This window comes from Amblyomma mixtum, chromosome 4, assembly GCF_055824585.1.
Source record: "Amblyomma mixtum isolate Tamu chromosome 4, ASM5582458v1, whole genome shotgun sequence".
NCBI classification, from domain to species: Eukaryota; Metazoa; Arthropoda; class Arachnida; order Ixodida; family Ixodidae; genus Amblyomma; species Amblyomma mixtum.
In genome coordinates this window covers 130,077,117-130,098,647 of record NC_143015.1, presented here as the reverse complement: position 1 = coordinate 130,098,647, position 21,531 = coordinate 130,077,117, and the positions used below count along the sequence as shown (strand labels likewise).

At 45.5% G+C, this 21,531-nt stretch overlaps 1 protein-coding gene across 1 annotated transcript; it reads left to right on the top strand.

The window, feature by feature from the left end:
• Window positions 1–7,379: 7,379 nt before the first annotated feature.
• LOC149348213 (ras-related protein Rap-2b-like) lies at window positions 7,380–12,846 on the top strand. The gene is made up of 3 exons (XM_089588006.1): window positions 7,380–7,525; window positions 8,302–8,800; window positions 10,398–12,846. Exons 1-3 carry the CDS (start codon window positions 7,497–7,499, stop codon window positions 10,743–10,745), a joined length of 876 nt encoding a protein of 291 aa, XP_089444132.1. The 5' UTR covers window positions 7,380–7,496; the 3' UTR covers window positions 10,746–12,846.
• The last annotated feature ends 8,685 nt before the right edge of the window (window positions 12,847–21,531 follow it).

Sequence of the window (21,531 nt, the reverse complement as noted above, 5' to 3'; positions counted from 1 at the left end):
AAAATTAAGGACTTCGCTCCTTAGTACAGGCAAACAGCCTTCGTTCACATGTTTCCTACGCCAGTGAGCTCGGCGTAACGCGTGACATGCTGTCAACTGAGGTGGTCACGTGGGGGATTGTTTACTTTCCCTCGAGTGTCAACGAGTACTTGCAATCCTTAAACCTGAATCCCCTTTAAAGACCTCCAAATCCAGGGTACATCTCAGGCCAAAGCAGTGCGGCCCGATGAGGCGTCTTTTCTCTTTAGGTTCGCGCCAAGGCATAGCTCCCTGCACTGAAAAGTACGCCGCGCAAAAAGTTGCTCAAACGAGCTCCAGACGCCGGCAACGCTCAATACGCGCCGACGTTCCAACGCACGCTGGGCCGCGAGGACGAAAAGCAACAGCTGCGCTATTCCAAGCTGCGGGTGCCTTGCTAGCAGACCGAGCTCCCATTTAGCCACGAACGCTGTCAATAGCGAAGGAGACATCGAGACAGCAGAAGCAGCACTGCAGCAGCAACAGCCCCAGACGTAGCGAGAGTAAACGGCGAGGAGGGTGAAATACATACAGCCTCTCCCTCTTCCTTTTTAGGAGGGAAAGTGTGCGCCGCGGCAACAACTCAAAGCTCTGCGTCTTGCGTGCTTGCAGTGAGCGAGCGAAGAAATCATAGCGAGAGAAAGTGAGGCGCCTCCGAGGAAAACCACAGGTGCGGTAGTGCGTGCGTTTGAGGCGCATGGCCTGAGCACTAGTCATTCCGCGGTTGGCGCGTGCCCGATAGACAGTTCGCTAGCCTTTCTCTGTTTGTTTCCCCCGAAACACATAACGTTCATGCTTGAGTAAGCAGCCCACCTGCGCCCACGAGCACGTTCTCGATCGAGGCGTCAGACGTTGTGTCGCAAGACGACTGGCCGTTCATGACACGAACTGTTCTTCGTGGGTACCGCACAGTCTTCGCAGTGTTCGCCGTCCTCATAATTTGCCCGGCGAGTGCAAACTGTCGCGTTTCAGCCGCCTCCCGAGGTGAGTTTGAAAGTAGTCCTTCTCTTGATGGTTGTTTTCCCTATGAGTTTGGGGATGGGGAGATGGAAGCCAGCGGTTCTACTACGAACGATGATGTAGGCAGTGGCGGATCGAAGGTGAAGGCACGTTCAGTGCCGTATCAGAAAGAAGTCTTTAGCTTTCTGCTTGACACGAAGAGCTTTGTGCACGTACTTTGAAGCCCGGATAATATAGGCGAGCAATTCTATAACGAAAGAAGTTATACGGAACCCTGACCGGAGGATTCAGAGTGAAGAACGTCAGCATCTGGTCATGTGACGTAAACACCGCAGAACGACAAATCTAAAAAAATGTGGGCCCTTGTAATTGTGTATGCGCTATATGGGCTAATAAATTTAACCACTTGCATTATTTCCGCTGTGGGCGAATTGCGTACATTACTTTGCTTTGTATTGAAAGATTATGCTTCGGAGACAGATTTTTACTTTCCTTATAACAGAGCACGAGGCTTTTTCGTTGCCTGCGTAGGTCGTACGATTACCTTGTTTATTCGCTCACTTGATTTCCTTCATCCATCCGCCCGTCCATCATCATCATCATCAACATAATCGTCGTAATCTATCTATCTATCTATCTATCTATCTATCTATCTATCTATCTATCTATCTATCTATCTATCTATCTATCTATCTATCTATCTATCTATCTATCTATCTATCTATCTATCTATCTATCTATCTATCTATCTATCTATCTATCTATCTATCTATCTATCTATCTATCTATCTATCTATCTATCTATCTATCTATCTATCTATCTATCTATCTATCTATCTATCTATCTATCTATCTATCTATCTATCTATCTATCTATCTATCTATCTATCTATCTATCTATCTATCTATCTATCTATCTATCTATCTATCTATCTATCTATCTATCTATCTATCTATCTATCTATCTATCTATCTAATCTAATCTAATCTTGCCTGTCTGTCTTGTACAGTGGAATCTTTATTTCATCGTCGCTTAATTAGCGCTTCTTATTAACTCGAACTGACCCTCTGGTCTCGCCAACATCACGTGTGCTGTCGCGCTTACTTTAATTCGAACTCTGCCTAGTACGAAGTGACTTCTATCCCCTTCGAGTTCGAAAAAATTGGCAGTGGCTTATCTCGGCATGCCAGGATATACGTAGCGAAAGCTAAAGCGAGCAGAGGCTAGCGCCACGACGAGGCAAGCGGTGTGACGTCATACCAAACGGCGGCGGTGGCGGCTCCGCGGCGAGGCGCGCGGTGTAACGTCCTGCCAGATGGCGCGGCGAGCGCGTGACGTCCGCCAGCTGCGGCGGTTGCTAGGCAACGGCTCAAGGTCGGTCTCTGTGCTTCCTCGGAGCACCACCACAGTGAAATTGCAAGTTCGTGGCCGATGTAGCTTTCGCTACAGTTATCTGTATTCGACCGCAATTCGGCCCAGCCACGAAATGCGCCACGCTCACAGGGAACGTGTAAAGGCTACCGACGTACAGTGATCGTTAGTACATCGCTAAGGTTACTTTATAGGGCAGGGAAAAGCCCGGATATAACCGAGGATAGGCATTGGTTGTCCGTTGCCTTCGCGGTTTGACTGCTGCCCTGGGTGTGAAATGTGTTGACGCACTTGTGAACCAAAATGTTACAGCGCTGTGTGGCTTTGGGTCAGCGCCGACATACGAAAGAAGATAGACGAGTGGCCTTATCAATTTTTAACCTGATGTAGTTTGCTCTGCTGACTTTTAGCGATCGAACTTTCATTAAAGTTCATGAGCGCTTCATGCACCGTTCTATAAGAGCTTTTTATGGCGGAAAATTTTAGGTCAGCGTACTTTGTGAGTGATTTTCCGCACCTCTGATTCCATCAAATTGATAAGAGGCAGTAGAGTTCTTTATCTGCCTCTTGTCAACAAATAATTCAAACAGTTAGTTGATCAGCGGATCACAGAACTAATCAGAATATGTCTATATATATTGCGATCAATTGCTTAAACCGATATTCTCAGTTTCCTTTCCTCGTGTTGAGGCTTTAATTATCTTGAAGTTTATTCTTCCGCAAAACTGTATCATAGGCCTGATGCTGTGTAACATTTGTTTTGCAGAATGGTGAACTGTCATCAGTATCTAAGCTTAGAGACCTCCTACTGACGCAGTACAGTAATCTTGGCAGCACCAGGATGGTGCTGGGAAGGATTAGTGCAGCCTCCTCTCCAGGGGTGCTTCCGCGCGGGGATAAATTGCCCTTTATTCGTCTTAACGAGCTAAAACCAGAGGCGTGTTCTTCTCCCTGATACTCACGTCAGAATACTTGCACAATGAAAAATTATAATTTCCATCTACACGTGGCATAAGCAACGGACATTTTGCAATCACTAAGCGAACACGATGGCCCTTCAATCTACAACGTCTGTTCTTCAGGAATTGCTGGCTTAGAGCTGACAGAACAGGATGAGCTCTCATAAACGCATATTTTTATGCGCGATGTTCGGATGTATGCTTCAGTGGCGTGGGTGTGATCGTCGACATTAGCCTCTGCACTGATTCGTTTGAAAAGACATGTGTTGAGAATATAGATTTTTCTTAATGCATGGCTGGCAGCAGATGCAGTAAATGAAGACTTGCGGCGAAGCAGTTATACAGTTGTTGGTTGCGTTATATTCGGCGCTTAGTTTAATGTCCTAATGTCAACATACAAACCGTTGAGCTCGATGAAAGGAATTTCGGTTACAGATACTTACATCTTATCTATAAACATCCGCAACATGTCGAAAGGCATATATATGAAATACACTGTTCATACTGAACCTGGAAATGGAGATGTGTTCAACTCCGAAAGCCCATTGCCGCTTAGAAAAAATTGACCATTTACTTCAAGCGGTGCTTGGCTTTTACGTGCAATACTTCGAGCGAGTGGAGGCGGCGTTCACAGGACGCAGATTGTTTGATTTGAGAAAACACTGGCTGTAGTGCCACTTTACACTCTTGAAGCTTAGCGATATAAATGAGAAGTTTGCCTCCATTTTGGCAAGTAGTACTACATAGGTTTCATTGGCAAAAACCTGGTGACAGCAATCAAGTGCATTGCTGCGATCTTCTTCAGTGACGTCTAAACTGTTACTTGCAGAAGAACAAGGTGCTTCTGAATCCTGAAACGATAATGAATTCACTGAGATTACTTGTAACGGGTGCAACTAGGAAGCATACTTAATTCAGCCAAATGGAGTGAACTGCTATTCCGAAAATTTGAACCGTTATTACTAGAGTCAGTGGTGTATAAGCGATAGCTGCTCGCGTTGCATGTATGCTTAAGCATGGCAGCACTAAACAGGACTGAATAAGCGGTATCTTACGGCGCAGCAATTCGTCTAGCCTTGCCTCGCATACACCATCTGCTCGGTCTACTCAGAAATTTGATTTCTGGAGAGTCTCCTACAGCAGACAATTATAATTCCTGGAGAAAAGTGAATTATGGAAGGAACAAAAGAGTCAGATAATATATACCTCCATGCAGAGCGGTACAGAGGGGAGTTGCAATACAATGCGACTATTACGTCATCACTGACGTACTCGGTGGTCGCGCAACAGACAGAGCACCAGCATATTTGTGTTGGATGAAATATCGCACGACACAAATGGCTCCGTAGAGTCGTCTTGAAAAGAAATTGTACGCCCTCTTCTTCCCCTATCTTTGGTCGTCATGCCTACCAGACTAAGTGACGAAAGACCGAACTAGGCTTAACAAGCTTGCCACGTGACGAAAGACCGAACTAGGCTTAACAAGCTTGCCGCCGGGAAGAGCTCAGCCCAGCACTGTTACTATGAAAAGTGAAAAGTAGAAGAAGCGCATCGGAAGACAATAGCGGAAGGAAAAACGGATGGGATGGCAAAAAACACAAAGGGATGGTTCCTAGTAGTCATCCACGTCATAGACTGGGGTGAAAGGAACGAACGTCTATCAGATCACGGCAAAGCAAATACTTCCTGAGATGGTAAAAACAAAAAAAGGAATAGTTCATAGTAGTCATTCACGTCATAGACTGAGGAGAAAGGGACGAACGTCTATGAGATAATGACAAAGCAAATACTTCCTGAGATATACTTAACCTTCCACAAGTCTTGGCAGTGACCGATGAATGTTTTCGCCACTCCCGTTTTTGTACGTTTTCGCTCCGGCTTGGTGTAGATGTGTCGGTCTACCCACCAACTCCACTCCCTACCCCTTTCTCCCAACAACCACTCTTGCACATTTCCTGTCGTGAAGAAAAAGACGCGTTTGCGAGAAGAAACATTGCGCAAAAAAAATTATAAGAGCCTTCAGCGGTCCGGAGAGATAGATCATCATCTCAGCGCTGCGATCTAGACCCAGGTCGAGGGGAAGTAGCAGGGAACTAATACTTGGAAGGAACGGTGCTGGTGTTCCTGCAAGTTCAGTGAACAAAAGGCTTGCTTACTATACTGCCTCATTCTGCTTGCACTATCGTGCTACTTGTCTTCCCAAACACTACAGTCGCGTATTGAAGGGGTATCTTTTAGCCGTGATGAAGGTTTGCACCAAAGCGTTTGCTTGTATACTACTGGCATGAAGTCGTAAAATGCGCGCACTGAACAAGTCAAAGTGTATGAAACTGACGTTTCGGAATCCAGACTGAATACTCCTTCATAATGGCCTTCGAAACAACATTTCCATCTTCTTTAATTTTGTCGGCGAATGTATTTCATTGTTTTCATAACGACACCCGAACAGTGGAAATTTTGTCGCACTCTTAACTACGCTGAGTATTAGCAAGCATAGTTGGTTCCTTTAATTCTTTGTCAAATTACAACATTGCGCATTGTTGTCTCAATAGCTTAGGCTCTCGTGACAAGTAAGCTAACTCTGGATTCCAACTGTGAACTTCAGGCTCCACCGCCTATCATCTGTGTGTTTTCTTTTGTGTCTCGTTCCTTGCGTTGTTTTTCGATATATTTGTTTTGATCGACAAAAGTAGTTCAAACCCTAATTCACACTGGAGCGGCTGTGCTGCCATGCTGAATTAAAATGTTTGTTGTCAACGGGTAGCATTTTGTCATGAACCAGTCAACGAAAGGCCGAATGGTGTTCACTGCGGGAAAGACTCCTTCTGCTGCACACAGCATGGTGGTTCAGTGGCTCCTATGCTCTGCTGCTAACCAAGATATCACAATCATCTCATTTAGGTGAAAGGATAGGCCTACAAAAAAGAAGACAAACACGGGCGCCTGTGTTCGTATTATTTTCACTTGTCCTCTTGTATACTTGTATGCGGAAAAAAAGCGGTCTTTTAACACAAAAGGCCCATTCAAAAAAAAATATGCAACGTTTTGGGTGCAACACCCTGTATATCAGTCTCAGCAGAGTAGTTCCTGTTAGACATCAGACGTGCACCCACATTCTCATATTCCCCTCCCGTTGTAAACTACTCGACTCTTTGAGCGCAACGGGCATCCTGAAGGCGTTTGTTTTCTGACGCACGAGTCTGTAAGAAAGTGCTGCTACGTCTACATTTCATGCGTTGACTGCTGCTTTCTTATCTCCGGCAGCACCGACAAACAAACATTGCTTAATTCCGCACAGTCGCTACGATTACTAGTGGTACCCTAGTTTGTGACCCACGCTATTACTAGCGCATAGCCATCAATGTGACAAAAGAAAAACAAAATGTTCCAGAACTGTACATGGTCTCGCATGAATACACGAAACCTTCAACATTTTCTGCCTTTACACCTCAGATTCAGAACACTAACGTGTTATGCAATCTGGACATATAATGGTTAGTTCCGTCAATATCTTTTTTAATTTGCGAAACCTGACCATATCGCTTTCTCTAAGCTTTTGTCCACTCGACCCTTCCCTTTTGCGCGGTGTTGCGACTAGGAAAACTCGCCTTGTTTCTAGGCAGCAATTCTGCAGCGAAGCCTGACCGACCGTTGAAGAACTCTTGCGAAAAGTGCGGGTCTTTCTGATTACAGCATATGCGTCAGAAGCTAATGTCGATAGATTTATTACAAAGAAAAAAAAAACCTGTTACCAACAAAACATTCGTTGAAGCATTTCAGTGATAATGAGGTAGCCCCGGAGACTCAAATTTTCTCCTGCGCTGCCTTTCCGATAATTATCCGGGCCCCGCGCTACGCTACCAATGACGTTGACGACGCAAGAAAGACAAGTGCGTTCGAAACTCGGCGAAGTTGCGCAGGTGTTTCAGGCAGCGCATGAAAGGAGTCCCTGAGACGAACGCTGTCACATATATTCACGCTTTGACGGGGTCCGCGTCTGCGCCAGCTGTTAGTTCGGCGCGCAACATCACGACTGCGACGTTATGACTGGCTCGCGAGCAGTTGGGCTCTGGCCACGTATGAGATGTGTTGTAGGTTAGCATAAGGAGTAAGAAAACGCGGGATAAAGGCAAAAATATTTGGTCTTAAGAGCACGTAGATTAAACTAGCTGGTAGGACGCCTCAACATGTTTGGGCAGACCAACGAGACAAGACGGTAAGGTTTTTGATGGCCTGTAGATGACAAGTGCTCGACAGGTTTTCTTTCCTAAACTCTTCAGTTTCGGATTATGTTCCCCAGTCTCTCCTGCTACAGGAGATGAATTTCAAAACCGTTCATGATTGAGAATTATATAGCTAATAGGAGCAGCAACGTTTTACTTGCATTAATCTTTATCTGCCATAGCGGGCCGTTTCTCGAACGAAACATCACGCGGCATAGTACTGCGTTTTCTCATTCCGCCCAGATGAAGGAATCGGTTCTCTAATTTTTTTTCGTAGTCAGCGTCGCTGATGATCCCTCGAAAATTTTACAGCTACTTGGTGGTGTCTGGTAAAGGTACCATTATGCGTAGAGAATATATTCTTTGACTTACCTTGTTTTCTGGCTCATACCTTCTAGTAACAAATATTTATTTTTGTACTTTTGAAAGTTTTCAAGCGCTGTATACTGTATAGTATTTTTACCATTACCTGAGCAGAAATACAGAAACTGGTTATGACGTGTGACACCCACCCCTACCATGTACTCGCACGTACTGAGTACGCAGTGTCCGTCAAGCCCTAATTTTACTTTTGGCTTGGTTTTCTATCGTCTGCATTGTTGCAACATGATGTAGATAATGTTGATGTTACCACCTTGTTCCTTGCGGCTTCTTCTAACCGCTCCTAACGCAAAATTGTGGTTGAGTCCTTTATTACTGTTAATACACGTGCAACCACCGCAGCCGACACCATCTCAAAGTCTTTCCTTCTTTTGTTTTTCTCTCACAGGTTCAGTCAGTTGAGCCAGGAGTCCATTCCAGAGAGGCGATCTTCTTGCGCAGCCCTCAACTGCGACACATCCAGGCGTAACCAACGGAGAAGCAGCACCAAGGAACACGTTACATTCCCCACAACCATGCCTACGCTGAACGGTCTGCACCTACCTTCGTCGAGTCCCACCGGGAACGGCGTCGTCGCCGCCCCGGGAATGGGCCCGCAACCATCAACGGCCGTGCGAATAGCGGTCATGGGTGCGGCTCGTGTGGGCAAGTCTTCGCTCATCCACCAGTTCCTGTACGGCCGGGTACCGAAGCAGTACAACGCCACGGTGGAAGAGCTGCACAGGAGGGACTACGGCGCCGCCACGGGAGGGCGCCACAGGCTCACGCTGGAGCTGCTGGACACGAGCGGCAGCTACCAGTTTCCGGCGATGAGGCAGTTGGCCATAACCACGGCGCAGGCATTCATCCTAGTCTTCGCCATCGACGACATGGAGTCGTTCGAAGAGGTGCGTGTTTCAAATTACGCTTGTCAGTCAAAATGTAGTTCGGGCGACGCCAGGAGGCGTCGGAATTTTCAGTGCGTGGTTCATTGCACAGTTTATTTTTATTTATTTATTTATTTCTTGTACCCTCAGGGCCAGAGGCATTATAGAGGAGAGTGCTTACATAAATTTCCAGAAAAACAATGTACAGTAGAGCAAACTAATTAGTAATACAAAAATTGTTGTTTCAGGGTTATCACTGAAGGCTTAACTTCATTACATATAAAGTGGTGTCACGCATCAGCAAACTTCGTTTTTTCGACAAAGCGGATAGGAATGCACCAGCTTAGGAATCTTTTCAGTTGCTCAACCTTTTACTCTCATGTTTCACCACGAAAATAAACATGGGACCACCAGAGGCTTATCAGAATTAGTTTAGGCTATTTCTCTTTGAGCGTATTCTTTTCACTTCTCTCTGGTTTGCACAGGGCTACCAAAACTATTCCCCAAACAAAATGGAGCAAACTATAAGCAAAAAGCGATATGCCTTAATTTCACTAAATTATTTCACTTAATTATCTAAATGCCTTAATTTCACCTTAGAAAAAAACAGAAAACAAGGGGAGTATAGCTTTTCTCGCACGAAACGTTTTGTTTATCCACCAAATATATTTGCTGTCTGCCGCTAATCCCATGCGCCATCAGCGTCACATGAAACGCGAACAAAACTCAAACGAGAGCACAAAGAAACAAAAATATTTGCAGATGGATTGTAAATACAGGTGTGGCCTATTCTTCGATGCGAAAATAAGCTGCTCTGGTACTCTGCCTCCGAGTTCGCGCTTAAATTGTCTTAGTCGCGTTTCATTCGACGTTGATAGCATATTCTCAACTCTGTATGAACACAAAGCTAGCTGCTTAACTTTGATGGTAATCGCCAGTTTCTTTTCTGCACAGTAGTCCTGTAGAGGTACTCTTCCTGGCGACAATTATGCACATAGGTCGAGCTTCGTGCCCAGTTCGAGCTATGTGCACAGTTATACGTGATTACACAAGAAATGAAATGTAAATCGCTCCTATCGGTATGTAGGTTGAGCACTGATTTTACGAGCTTGTGCATTTATTCCTTGTGTGGAAAAGTTCCCAGTTGTACAAACTTCTCTGAGTTTTCACGGACCGTAAACATTGAGGCCAGGTATTATAAAAGCGGTCTGTCTGACTATCGTGAGATCAATTTAAACTCTTACTGTGGAAATCTACAGAAACGCTCATGGTAAGGTAAAAAAGCGGCGAAGTTTGGTTTCCCGAAGAATACAGGAAAAAAACTTAAAGAAACTCTTTGTGGGTAACCCGCGAGCATATATTGTGATGAATAAAATGGCCCTTAGGCTCAAAGAATGTATAACAGAGGCAACTATCAATACTCGCCTTTACGCGTCGGCATTGATTCGTACCATGGATGACCAAACGCTTGAGCCCTGCTCATCCCATCTTGTGACTTTTCAGTACACTTCGCTCTGTATTCTTCCAGTGAAAATTCTTCGACTTTTCAAGCTAGCTTCTTTAAAGCATGCTTCCCATGCATTTTGGCTTTACACGTGCTGTCTTCTTCCCCGTGCAGGTTCGCAAGCTTCGCAGCGAAATCCTCGAAGCCCGCTCACAGCGCGGCAAAGGCATGCCCCCCGTCGTCGTGGTGGGCAATAAGACCGACCTGGCCTTCAGGCGTGCGGTGGGTTACGAAGTGGCCGAGACGGTCGCCACCATCGACTGGGAGCACGGCTACGTCGAGTGCTCCGCGCTCGAGGGCCTCAACGTGCCACAAGTGTTCCACGAGGTGCTCATGCAGAGCAAGCTTCCCGAGGTCCTCTGCCCCGTCAACCGGAGGAGGCAATCTTGTCCGGCCCAGGTCCACTCGCACAAGAAACTGTACTCGAACGGAGCCAAGAGACACAGTTGCATCATCTCCTGAGGCGGGCATGCGATCTGGGACAGTTTGTGCTTTGTGTGTGTGTTTGATATGTTTGCAAAGTCCAAAAATGTCGTCTTTTTAATGTTGGTGGAACGCGCCAACGAAAGGACTGAACGGTCACCGCTTTGGTCTCTCCTGAATGAAACCCAAACGGCCACAAATGTGTCACACCTTGGGACAGGGTCTTTTGCATGAACAATGCAAGATGATTACCACGTAACTTTGCATTGTTCGACTATGCTTCTTGGTGACTCCTTGTTCCCGCTAGTTACGGAAGCTCCCGGCCAGAAAAAAGGGGATCGCACAACCACTTTGCTTTTATGGGTGTCGTACGGAAAGGAAGCATTTCGTGTTTTTTCTTACACTAGAAGCTGCGACTACACAATAGCAGCCTGTGTGAATAATGTCAGTTTTAATGACACCAAGAGCAAAATAAAGACTTGAGACGGTGCCTCAGTGCAAACAAGCGATGTCCAGGCACCTATAAGAGACCAGAAGGTGCCCCCGAAAACCAGAAAGTACAAAGGGCAACTGAAAAGATACCCCACACTGGGGCCCACTGCGCTACGCTTTGACCTACAGCACAGTACACCTTTCACCCATACTAAAGAACCTCGGAAGAAATCACGTAATCATGTCGTGAATTGCATAGTCGTCTTGCAGCGGTGGGCCGAAGCGGCTGAAGAGAAATGAGTGTCCCGAAGTGTCCCCAGTCTGGTCTTGCATGTCTCCAGTTTCGATACCAAATCGTCAAAGGAGGCCCACATCTCAGAATCCCGCTTCAATGTTATCAGCTTGTCCTGATCTCTTTGGGCAGCACCAGCTCGAGTTACCAAACGCCGCTGGTGTTACCATACAAGTAATATTGCCTTGGTGACATAGTTTGCAGCCTATTCATGTTCCATCGTGAGACACAGTATGCCTCTTGGGGTCTCTGAACATTAATCACAGCAATGCCTTGACATAAAGGTCATTACAACCTAATAACTTAGAGAGAATCGTATCGTTTTTGTACTGGTGTTCCAGGGAACACAAAAATTTTCGTGGCGTGCAAGCCGTAGGCATTATCAGCTGGGAAATTGAAATAACTTGTCCTCACTATGTGAACGTACTGAGCATGCCAGCCACGGCCTTACAACCCGGCCACTGAACCTTTACGTATAGCCTTCAAGGGATACTTGCAATATGGCAAGCCGCGACGTGATGCTTGGAACCATTCGTGCAAGCGACGCAAGTGTGTGCTTTCGTGATGCTTTGTAAACGCTTGCACTGCAAGTGTCAGTCTTTTCTGCTTACTGTGTTTGTTTATAAAGATCAAAGACTCGGTTGTGTACTCGCTCTATTTATAATCTGTGTCATCATTCAGCACGGAAAGTAAGAGGACAACTTCAAGCTCCATTTAAATTCTTTCACCGTTAACTGCAGACATATTCTGAACAGACAGTCTGACGCATACCGCTTGGTGAGGAAATATAATGGAGATGAAGGTCATCAGTCAGCGACTATTTACGTTAGAAACAAATGACGTTTAGCATCCTTGTTCAAAAACTAAACGGGAAAGCTGCAGCGCTCCCTGAACTTTTACTTTTTATTAAATTAGTCAGTCACTTTATGGACGTATTCTTGTCGTATATTCTTTTTTTAACTTTACCAATCATGGGTTTTAATAACTAAGCGAGCATTGAAGTTCAGGACGTGAGGGTTGTAGATATTCTTATTTTGTTTTGTTCTTTCGTGTTGTGCTTGTTGTTAATGCCTTGTGCTTACTTCGACAAAAACTGTGGCGTACAAGAGTGAGATCAAAAATTTCATTTTTTGCACATCAAAGTAATCCATGTAAATACACACAAGAGGTCAGTCACTGGGTTCGACTATCACTTTCACAAAACGTGGAGACTCCGTTGTTCACTCCGACGTACACACTTCAATCCGTCCGGCGGCGGTGAAAACTGTTCTCTACATGTATTTTTATAGCGTGTGGATGTGTGTGACATGCTTACTGTTTGCTCGGTATTTATTGTGCTGTAAACAAACAAATCACTTTTCCCATCTCTATTCAAGCGCACTCCTTGAGTCTTCCAATAAAAACACATGAAAACTATGGTTGTTCCATTCTTCCTGGCCTAACTAGATTCCCAGGAAACTGGCAAGCGCTTTTTTTTAAGAAAAAGGGACAAATTCACCATTTGTGAATAGGTTCCAGCTTCTGAAGCTATAGGACGGCTTATATGGCGTTCGTTAATATGTTCCGATAAAAACCTTCAAAATTTATGCTTCATAATAAATTCGGGATAACGCAGACAGCTATGGCAAGAAAAATGCTAGTGGGAAGGTTAAAGTGAAGCTGAAAAATTTTTTTGTTGCGAAAGCAACACTACGCGAGTCGCCGAGCCATTTCACGGAGCTCACGAAAGGCCATACTGCGCATGCGCCAGGAGCAGTGACGTCACATGGAGCACAGCTGGCGCGCCGCCGCCGTCGCTGCGTGGGTGACTCAGAGGGGCCGCTGGCGCCCTCGCGAGTTGCGCATGTGCAGTAGCGGCGCATAGCTAGCGTGCCATCGCTGCCGCGCGCTCTCCATCGCCTCTCTCTCTCTCTCCTCGTTGCTTTCGCAATCCTCCAGGTTTAACCAGAGCTAAACCACTGCCAATTTTTTTTTAAATTTCACGTCATTGAAGGATTCCAGTCTATCTATATAGTCCATAGGTAAAGCGCGCCATGTTTTTATACGCTAGCATTCAAAATGATGACGTAATCAACGATTGAAGTGTAGGCTTTTTTCTCACATAAGAGCAGTGTTAAGAAGCTGGATAACGACTCCGCGGCCGGTAAGATATATCAAATTTCCACTCCCGTCGCAGCCACCGTGTTTTGAGTCGTCGAAAAACTCTAAACAACGTTCCGCTTGCTTTACCCTCAAAGGCGTTGGTATTTTTCCTTGAAGGCAAGCGTTCGTGTGTTGGAAACGTACCAACACCACAGATGACGTCATCCCATGCCCCACACCGGCGCTGTGCACCGCAAAGAAGCCTAAAAGCATTCGTGGTTTTAATGACCAAGAACATCACGATTTCAAACGCTAGTCCAAAAAAGAGTTCGCGTGATTTACACGCACGTTCAACACATTCGACTTATTCAAATTCGCCGAATTGTAAAACCTCTTCAGTTGCCTTTTAAGAAACAGGAAGTAAGCAGTGTGGATTAGGGAACAAACCTGAGTTACTGACATATCCCGTCGTAAATCTAGAATAGGGTTGAGCGTGGACAAGACGTGTGATGCGAAGGGAAGATAATCGAGGATGTACGCAAAGATGAGTAGAAGTTTACGAACAAATTACTTCAACAAACGCCTTTCACGCGCCCTTTCTCTTTCGGGAGAGCGCACAAGAGATTGTCCGACAAGACCTGTACGAAGATAACTATACAGGGTGTTTCACCTAAGACTTTCTGCAATTTTTAAAAATAAGCTATTTGAATTAGATGCGCGCTTTTTCTGGCATAGCATTGTGAGTGGTGTAGTACATCATAATTCAGCTAAGACGTGCTAACTAGCAGGCTTGTTAACCAATATTTAATAGTTAACTTTTAAACTATTACCGTTGGGCTCCTTAATTATTGAGAGGCATGCAGCCCACCGTAAGTAATGTCCATATCCGTTTTTAGAATTTCGAGAACGCGACTATCCTGGGCGCTGTGGCCCAACAAATTTACCCTACATCGCGCCAAAATACATGCGGTTTGAGAAGCTTGCAGGCAAAGCAACCTCTCCAGTGAACCTAACTCGTCGAAATAGCCAAAATTTGTTGGGCCACAGCGCCGAGGATAATCCCGTTCTCGAAATTATAAAAACGGTTATGGACATTACTTACGGTGGGCTACATGCCTCTCAATAATTAAGGAGCCCAACGGTAATAGTTTAAAAGTTAACTATTAAATATTGGTTAACAAGCCTGCTAGTTAGCACGTCTTAGCTGCATTATGATGTACTACACCACTGACAATGCCATGCCAGAAAAAGCGCGCATCTAATTCAAATAGCTTATTTTTAAAAATTGCAGAAAGTCTTAGGTGAAACACCCTATAGAGTAGCGCTGCACCGTCACCACGTCAACCTTGCGCTTTACACATCTCGTCGAAAGCCGAAACTTCTCCCATTCACTCAGTCGAGCGGTGAGTCATTCCTTCCGAACGTCAGTGGCGGTTCTCGGCAACATTTACAGGAGTCGCCGTTTTCCGCGGAACCATCAGAAAACTGCGTAAGTTGGATGTCGCCGAAAAGTGCCACCGAAGTTTATTACTGCCATGAGTGTGCGCTGCCGGCAAATGTGGTCTAGTGAGCTTTTGACCCTGCGTAATATTAGATTTTTACGCGAATATTCTATTATAGCACTAGGGGTGACCTTTTGCTCCTATCTTCGGTAAAAAAGCCGCGTTAGATTCGAATGAATACCGTAGGCGACATTTTGCAATAAAAGCTAGGTTTCTTCAGTTACATTCGTTCTCTTCTTGTGTCGCTGTACAATACGATTTCCTTCATTTCTCGAGGATGCTTACACAAATGAACGAACTGCGTTCTACGTGGAAGCGAAAGGCGGACTCGCGGCACTGGAGTTACACAAGAACGTTGGAGATAAGGTAGCGCTTGCAGGCACATGTTCTCTTCCATCGAAACGACACTGAGAAATTCGCCGCAGACCCAAGCGGCTATATCTGATTGTCGGTCGCCTCTTAAGAAAGATACAACACAATGAACACTATAAACATTCTGCTCGATCAATGAGGACTCGGCAGCTGAGCGCGACCGGGCATTCGGACAATGCTTTCCTCCCTGCCAAATCTCAGGTGCTTTAGCACGTGCGTAGTATGCCCGAAGGTGAAATTGCGGACTGTGCTCACACGGTGCGGAATCCGCTTAAATTCCCCGGTGACATTCGAAAATAGTCGGGTCCTGTACATTCATTTCAGTGTGGAACATTCACCGGATGGCGGTTTCGGGATGAAGTTCATCTGAGTTTGTCGAGAATGGAAGCTGAAAGCGTTTCTTGCTTAATAGAATGTCTAGAACCCATTACATGCGAAAGCAGAAGTCCTTTGAGACGAGCTCGTGCTGGTTATCACGAACGTCACCCAGTGACGATAAACTGCGCTTTTTATCTTAAATACCTAAACACACCAAGTTCTAATTGCATGTTTTCATCTTTCAAATGATGCGTTAATAATTAGAATACATGCTCCACCACTTGGGACTTGTCTAGGAAGGCTAACTAATTCATGATTGAATTTCTGCTTTATGCTGTTTCGGTCTTGGCTTCTTCAGCCGATCGATGGCTGTGACGAGTACTTGGTGTTTAAGACTCGTGAGACATAGAAAAGCTAATATAATAGCTTTAATAGCTTATACGTAATTTTAATAGTGTTTGTCGGGACAGTTGGCTTATTTCTTCATTCAATGGTCACTTCTTTCTTCGGATCTGTAGTTTTAGTTACGTGCAACCCTGTAGCCAGCCTGCCTTAAGAACCGCCATGACAACAAACGACGTGTCAGCAGTTATATTGACGTTTTATTTATGACTCATGTGACCTGAACAACAATTACGTCGCTGAATTGTTTCCGTTGTTGAGACCAAAACAGAAACACCATTAAGGAGAAGTTAAAATATTACGTAGCGTTCGTAGAATAATACCACAGGATGCTCTTTGTATACCAATGTCTAAAGCATGGAAGAAAAAAAAACACACAAGCAAAAATTTGGTACCTATACTTCTATTCTACCTTATACACAGCTGCTTTTTGACCAGTTGATTGCAATTGAGAATTTCTCACTTGGACACATTATTTTTCTTTCACTCGGTTAGACGAAGCAGACGTGTGAAAGCATGTGCTTAGCCTTGTTCGCTCATGGTTTAGCTTCGCTGGTTCATCGGCATCTTTGGTGACAATATTAGATTCAGGATAAGCTGCGATTGAGGTTAAGCTGGTCTGATGTGTTCGCGCCGCAGATGTAAGTTCATGAAGACAGCGACGTGCAATGCACAGCGCGTGAGTGTGTAGCAGTTTTACACGAGGCTTGTTCGAGTGCGGAGGTAGCATAGCGCTCTCGTGTACTGGCCAGCGAAGATGCTCAGTTCGCGCCTCCACGGGATCGAGACCCAGTCGCGGCAGTATTTTATTTATTTATTTTATTTTATTTATCAAATACTGCCAACTGCCTTTTGGCAGTCAAAGCAGGAGTGGATACATTGTTCTTGAACAATTGCTAAGGTGAGTTTAACAGCGGCAAAGAAAGAAAACATGCTATTGACAATCAGCCATGAAGGAATGTGCACAATCAAAAAACACACAAAAAAAGAAAGAAGGAATACACTTTGAAAGGCGGACGGCAAAGCAAGAAGCGTTGTAAAGAAATACTTGCAGCATCATAGATAAGATGACACGGCTGTAACAAAAGATTCAACTGAGGGCATGTCAGCTACTTCATAGGGTAAGGCGTTCCACTCAGCTGTGGTTCGAGGAAAGAATGATGAACGGTAGGCGTTAGTTTTAACCTGCGGCATTACAATTGTTTTGCTGTGCTTGCCTCTCGTTTTCCTGGATTCGTTGAAGTGCATGTAATTATGAAAATTTATTTTGACATGGTGGTTGACAATACTGTACATCATTTGTAGGCGGTGTAGTTTGCGGCGCATTTCTAGCGACGGGAGCCCAGCTCGTGTTCTCAGGTCTGAAACAGAGATACTTCTATGGTAAGCGTTAAAAATGAATCGAAGTGCTTTCTTTTGTACCCCTTCAATGTGATTGATGTTTTTCTTAGTATGAGGGTCCCAAACAGTGTCAGCGTAATCAAGAATTGGCCTAACGAGTGTCGTGGCCTAACGAGTGTCGTTCCTGCAGATTGGTCAGGGTCAGCCACCAGGTCAAGCTTCACACAAACTTCACGGTTGGGTTTGACCGTGTGAAGTAGTGCTTTCGCACCAAGAGCCACCTAGTGACACACCACAGCATACTGCACAGGCGATGTCGTTGCTCTCACCAGAAGTCCAGATTTAGACGCAGTGGGAGCCGAATTGTGTACGCATTTGCAAATTGGATGATAGTCTTCTTGCGCTTATTGTTTGAATATATATTCTTTTCTCATCATTATCAAGCATCTGGTACGCTGGTTTTCAAAGAAAGCTCGGGGCTTGACTCTTTCTGTCAAATGCAGAGTTGTAACCCTTTTTGTTCTCTTCCTCCGACAACCATATTGAACACCCGACATCGCTGAGTTTTGAAACCGTCTAATCACTTTTGCACCGCGGCAAAACCACCACCCCTCGTATCGTCAGTATGTGCAACGACCGAGAGAATGAACTGCTAGATCCCTTGGCACACGGTTTTCATTGAAAAGAATATACCAATCAAGGCGCAGGTTGAGAGAAATTAATGAGCACACACAACAATTGTGTTGTCTCTGGCTTATGGTTTTCTTGCCTGTGGCATTGCGCATGCGCAAAAAAACGTTTGCATGTAGGATGGGGAGCTCAAAATAAACCATTTTTAAGACCATTGGGGGTGTGAATGATCTTTATATGCCCGTACCCTGCGCGCCTTATCTCCGCCGGCTCCTTAGACATCATGCGCAACAACGCGGTGCACGCTGAGAAGTGACAGACATATTTTTTGCTTCTTAGTAACTTTGGGTTGTAGAAATAACACTATTGTAGAATACAAGCAAAAAAAAAAACAGCAACCGCAACCGCGAAAACATCGCATACAGCTAGATTACTCCTTGGAGAAGTAAAGTTGTAAACTAAACTCTTTATTGAAAAATCAAAGAAATAACAGGAAGAAATTAGGAATCAGAATGAAATTACGTTGAAATTACTTAACACAAGCCAAGATTCTGGGTCCTTGGGCTAAACCTTTATCTCAGAGGACAGCTGTGAAGGCGCTTTTGAAGTTCTTGAAGGACTGAGGATTGAGTTCAATGTTGTAAACTGTCTGTGTGTTCCCTGTTTACCCTGTAAGTAATCACCAATGAACACGTGAAAAATGATCTCCCTTTCCTCTCTCCCCCTTCTAAATTTCCTTCTGTTCCCTTCTCTACGTGTAGGGTAGCATACTGGGCGTCGCCTAGCTAACTTCTCTGCCTTTACATTCATCTTTCCCTCTCTCTCAGACAAACAATTACTGCGCCTTACATTTTATCGTCTGAATAGTTCCTTGTTTAAATAATATCAACTGCTTCAACATCCCTCTACTTGTGTGTTTCGAAGGAATTTTGGTGTAGGTCATAAACGTGCGCGGAGCTTTCCTGCAGACTTAATTGGCTGCGAGAGTGACAGCATCGAATTTTTGTCCTCAGTAAATATAGACCGTATGGCTCATTCGGTCTATCTTGAGTTTTTCTCGGCGAGAAGAGACAAATTTTTTCCTGAGCCAGATTTAAAAATGAAATATTTTTTTTTCGTGCCACTTGATTCAAATTCATGACGCCATTACCAATTGTGACCAGATTTAATAGGGGAGTAGTGGCGCAGCCTGACCTGAGCATTCACCCTAAAAAAATACTGAAGGAGACATTTAAGCTCCACTCCAAGGGAATAATGTGATGGAGTTAATGATTCAATGCACATATATGCGGAATTGTTCATTGTCCGTTTTACATTCATAGATCCCTGTTAGACCTCATACTACCTCTGTTGCAGTGCTGCAGCGTTTAACCAATGCGCCACTGCCCTGCGATGACAGATGCTGCCATCGGTGGGGCTGGTCAGACCTGGACAAGGTCACGTGACCTATGTTGCTCACCTGCCACTCAGGGTGGCCACTCTACCCCAGCCGATTTTTCGCTAACAACGCCAACGACGTCGGATTTTCTGCAGAACTCTCTCGCTAATACTGCCTCCTGGCGACCCTAGTTTGCTCGTAAATACGACTGATAATTGGGATACGGTATTTCATTTTACTTTTACATATTCTAGCCGAGAAACGCATCATTTCTTTTTTCACCGAAAACAGCTCCTTCGTCTCTAGAACTCCGTGTATGTCAATACAAGACAAGTTCTGTTTGTCCTCTTTGCGCATTCAATTTGCCTACGTCTACACCAATAAACACAGCTTCAATGCGAGGAGCTAAATCAAGATGGGAACAGAGCTCTGACGGCAGCGCTTGCTGAAATTTCGCGCTACCTTGCAAGATTCGTGCCCGAGTGACGTGGCGACGCCACAGCTCCCCATGAGGTTTCAAATGTCCGTGCAAGAACGGGCGAATGTCCGCTCGCCGCTGTTGCTCGTTTTAGGCGGCGCAAGAAACGGAAGAGGACCTACGAGGCCCCGACCGAGACAGGTGGCCGGCACATGTGGGGCCGGAATGAGACAATAGACCGATGCGTCATTTGCGTAGCACATCGATGCGTTTCTGTCTCGGACCGTTTCGAATGACGTACGAAGAGGAGGTAGCGAGCGAAACAACACGGGCTGGTCTATATTTAGCTGGCCGTTTATCCCATCGGGGTCGTTGTTTCCTTTAAGACTGCGATTGTACGCAACATTCGTTTATTTGTGTTTTATTGCGAAAGCAATACTACTTGCACTTTGCAGGGTGACCACCATCGTGCCACGGCGGTGACCACCATTGACCTTCATTGCATTAGTTGGATTAGATTGGACTGGATTGGACTGGACTGCACTGGATTTGATTTGATTGGATTGGATTGGATTAGAGTAGATTACATTGGATTGGATTCGATTACATTTGATTGGATTGGATAGGATAGGATAGGGGTGGAGTGGAGTGGATTGGATTGGAATGGAATCAATTGGATTGGATTGGAATGAATTGTATGACCCATGGAGGAAGGAAAGAACTAAGGAGAGGCCCTGACGTCACTTTTTGTGAAGCCGCCGGCAACCGGAAGTTGGCTCGGCTTTCCTCACTATCTTCCTTCTCCACCGAGCTATGGGGCGGGTATCGCGCGCGGCTCGCAAGAGCTTCGTAAAAGAAAGGTATAAAAAAGACCGCGCCGCTCGCTGCTACACTCCTACACCTCCCTCCCCGCAAACACGCACCTAAACACAGACCGGCGCACAGGTGCGGTGAAGCTTTTCCGACGCCAGGCGAAGAAAGACGACATTGCGCGCCGCTTATAGCTCAGCTCACCCTCCTCTTCGGGCTACCGTACACCCGCCGTGTGGCCTTCGAAACGCAGCTCAGCATCGCCGAGAGCGGCTTCATGTTTCTGTGCTGTTTGGTGAGGTGCTAAAGTGCGCTGATCAAAACAATCAACGCTTCTTCGCGTGTCGAAGCGCGGTTCCGGAGTGCCACCTTTTCGCGAGATTCATTTCAATGCATCGATCGCTCCGCGTAACGACACCAAGTTTGACGAACAATATATCAAATGAGCGGTTATTTGCGCATTTAAAAGCAATCCTAGATGCGTGCGTATCGTCACGACGCCAGGCATGTAGACTTTAACACGCAAGGCCGAACACACCGTGCCGAAAGCCCGTCCACCGCCACCGAGAAACACTCGGGCCCCTAGCAACAACGACGCTAACGACGCCGTACGCCGTTGCTAGTGGCCCGAGTTTTCTTAGCAACAACGACAACGTTGCTAGTGGCCCGACTTTTTAAGCCTAAATTTTGACGTCACTTCCGCCACAATCTTGCAAATGCATTGGGAATACGAAGGGCCTCTCCTTAGTTTTCCTTCCTCTATGGTATGACCGATGCATCACCACAAGCCTAACCACAAGCACCACCACCAGCTACACTACCAGCTGTACCATGGCGTAGGTACGGAT

Bases quoted from the DNA above. Each gene is read 5' to 3' on its own strand.
- LOC149348213 (XM_089588006.1), top strand. From the start codon at position 7,497: ATGTTTGGGCAGACCAACGAGACAAGACG. The intron at 7,526-8,301 runs GTAAGGTTTTTG...TTTCTCTCACAG, and splicing joins CAGACCAACGAGACAAGACG to GTTCAGTCAGTTGAGCCAGG. The intron at 8,801-10,397 runs GTGCGTGTTTCA...TTCCCCGTGCAG, and splicing joins ACATGGAGTCGTTCGAAGAG to GTTCGCAAGCTTCGCAGCGA.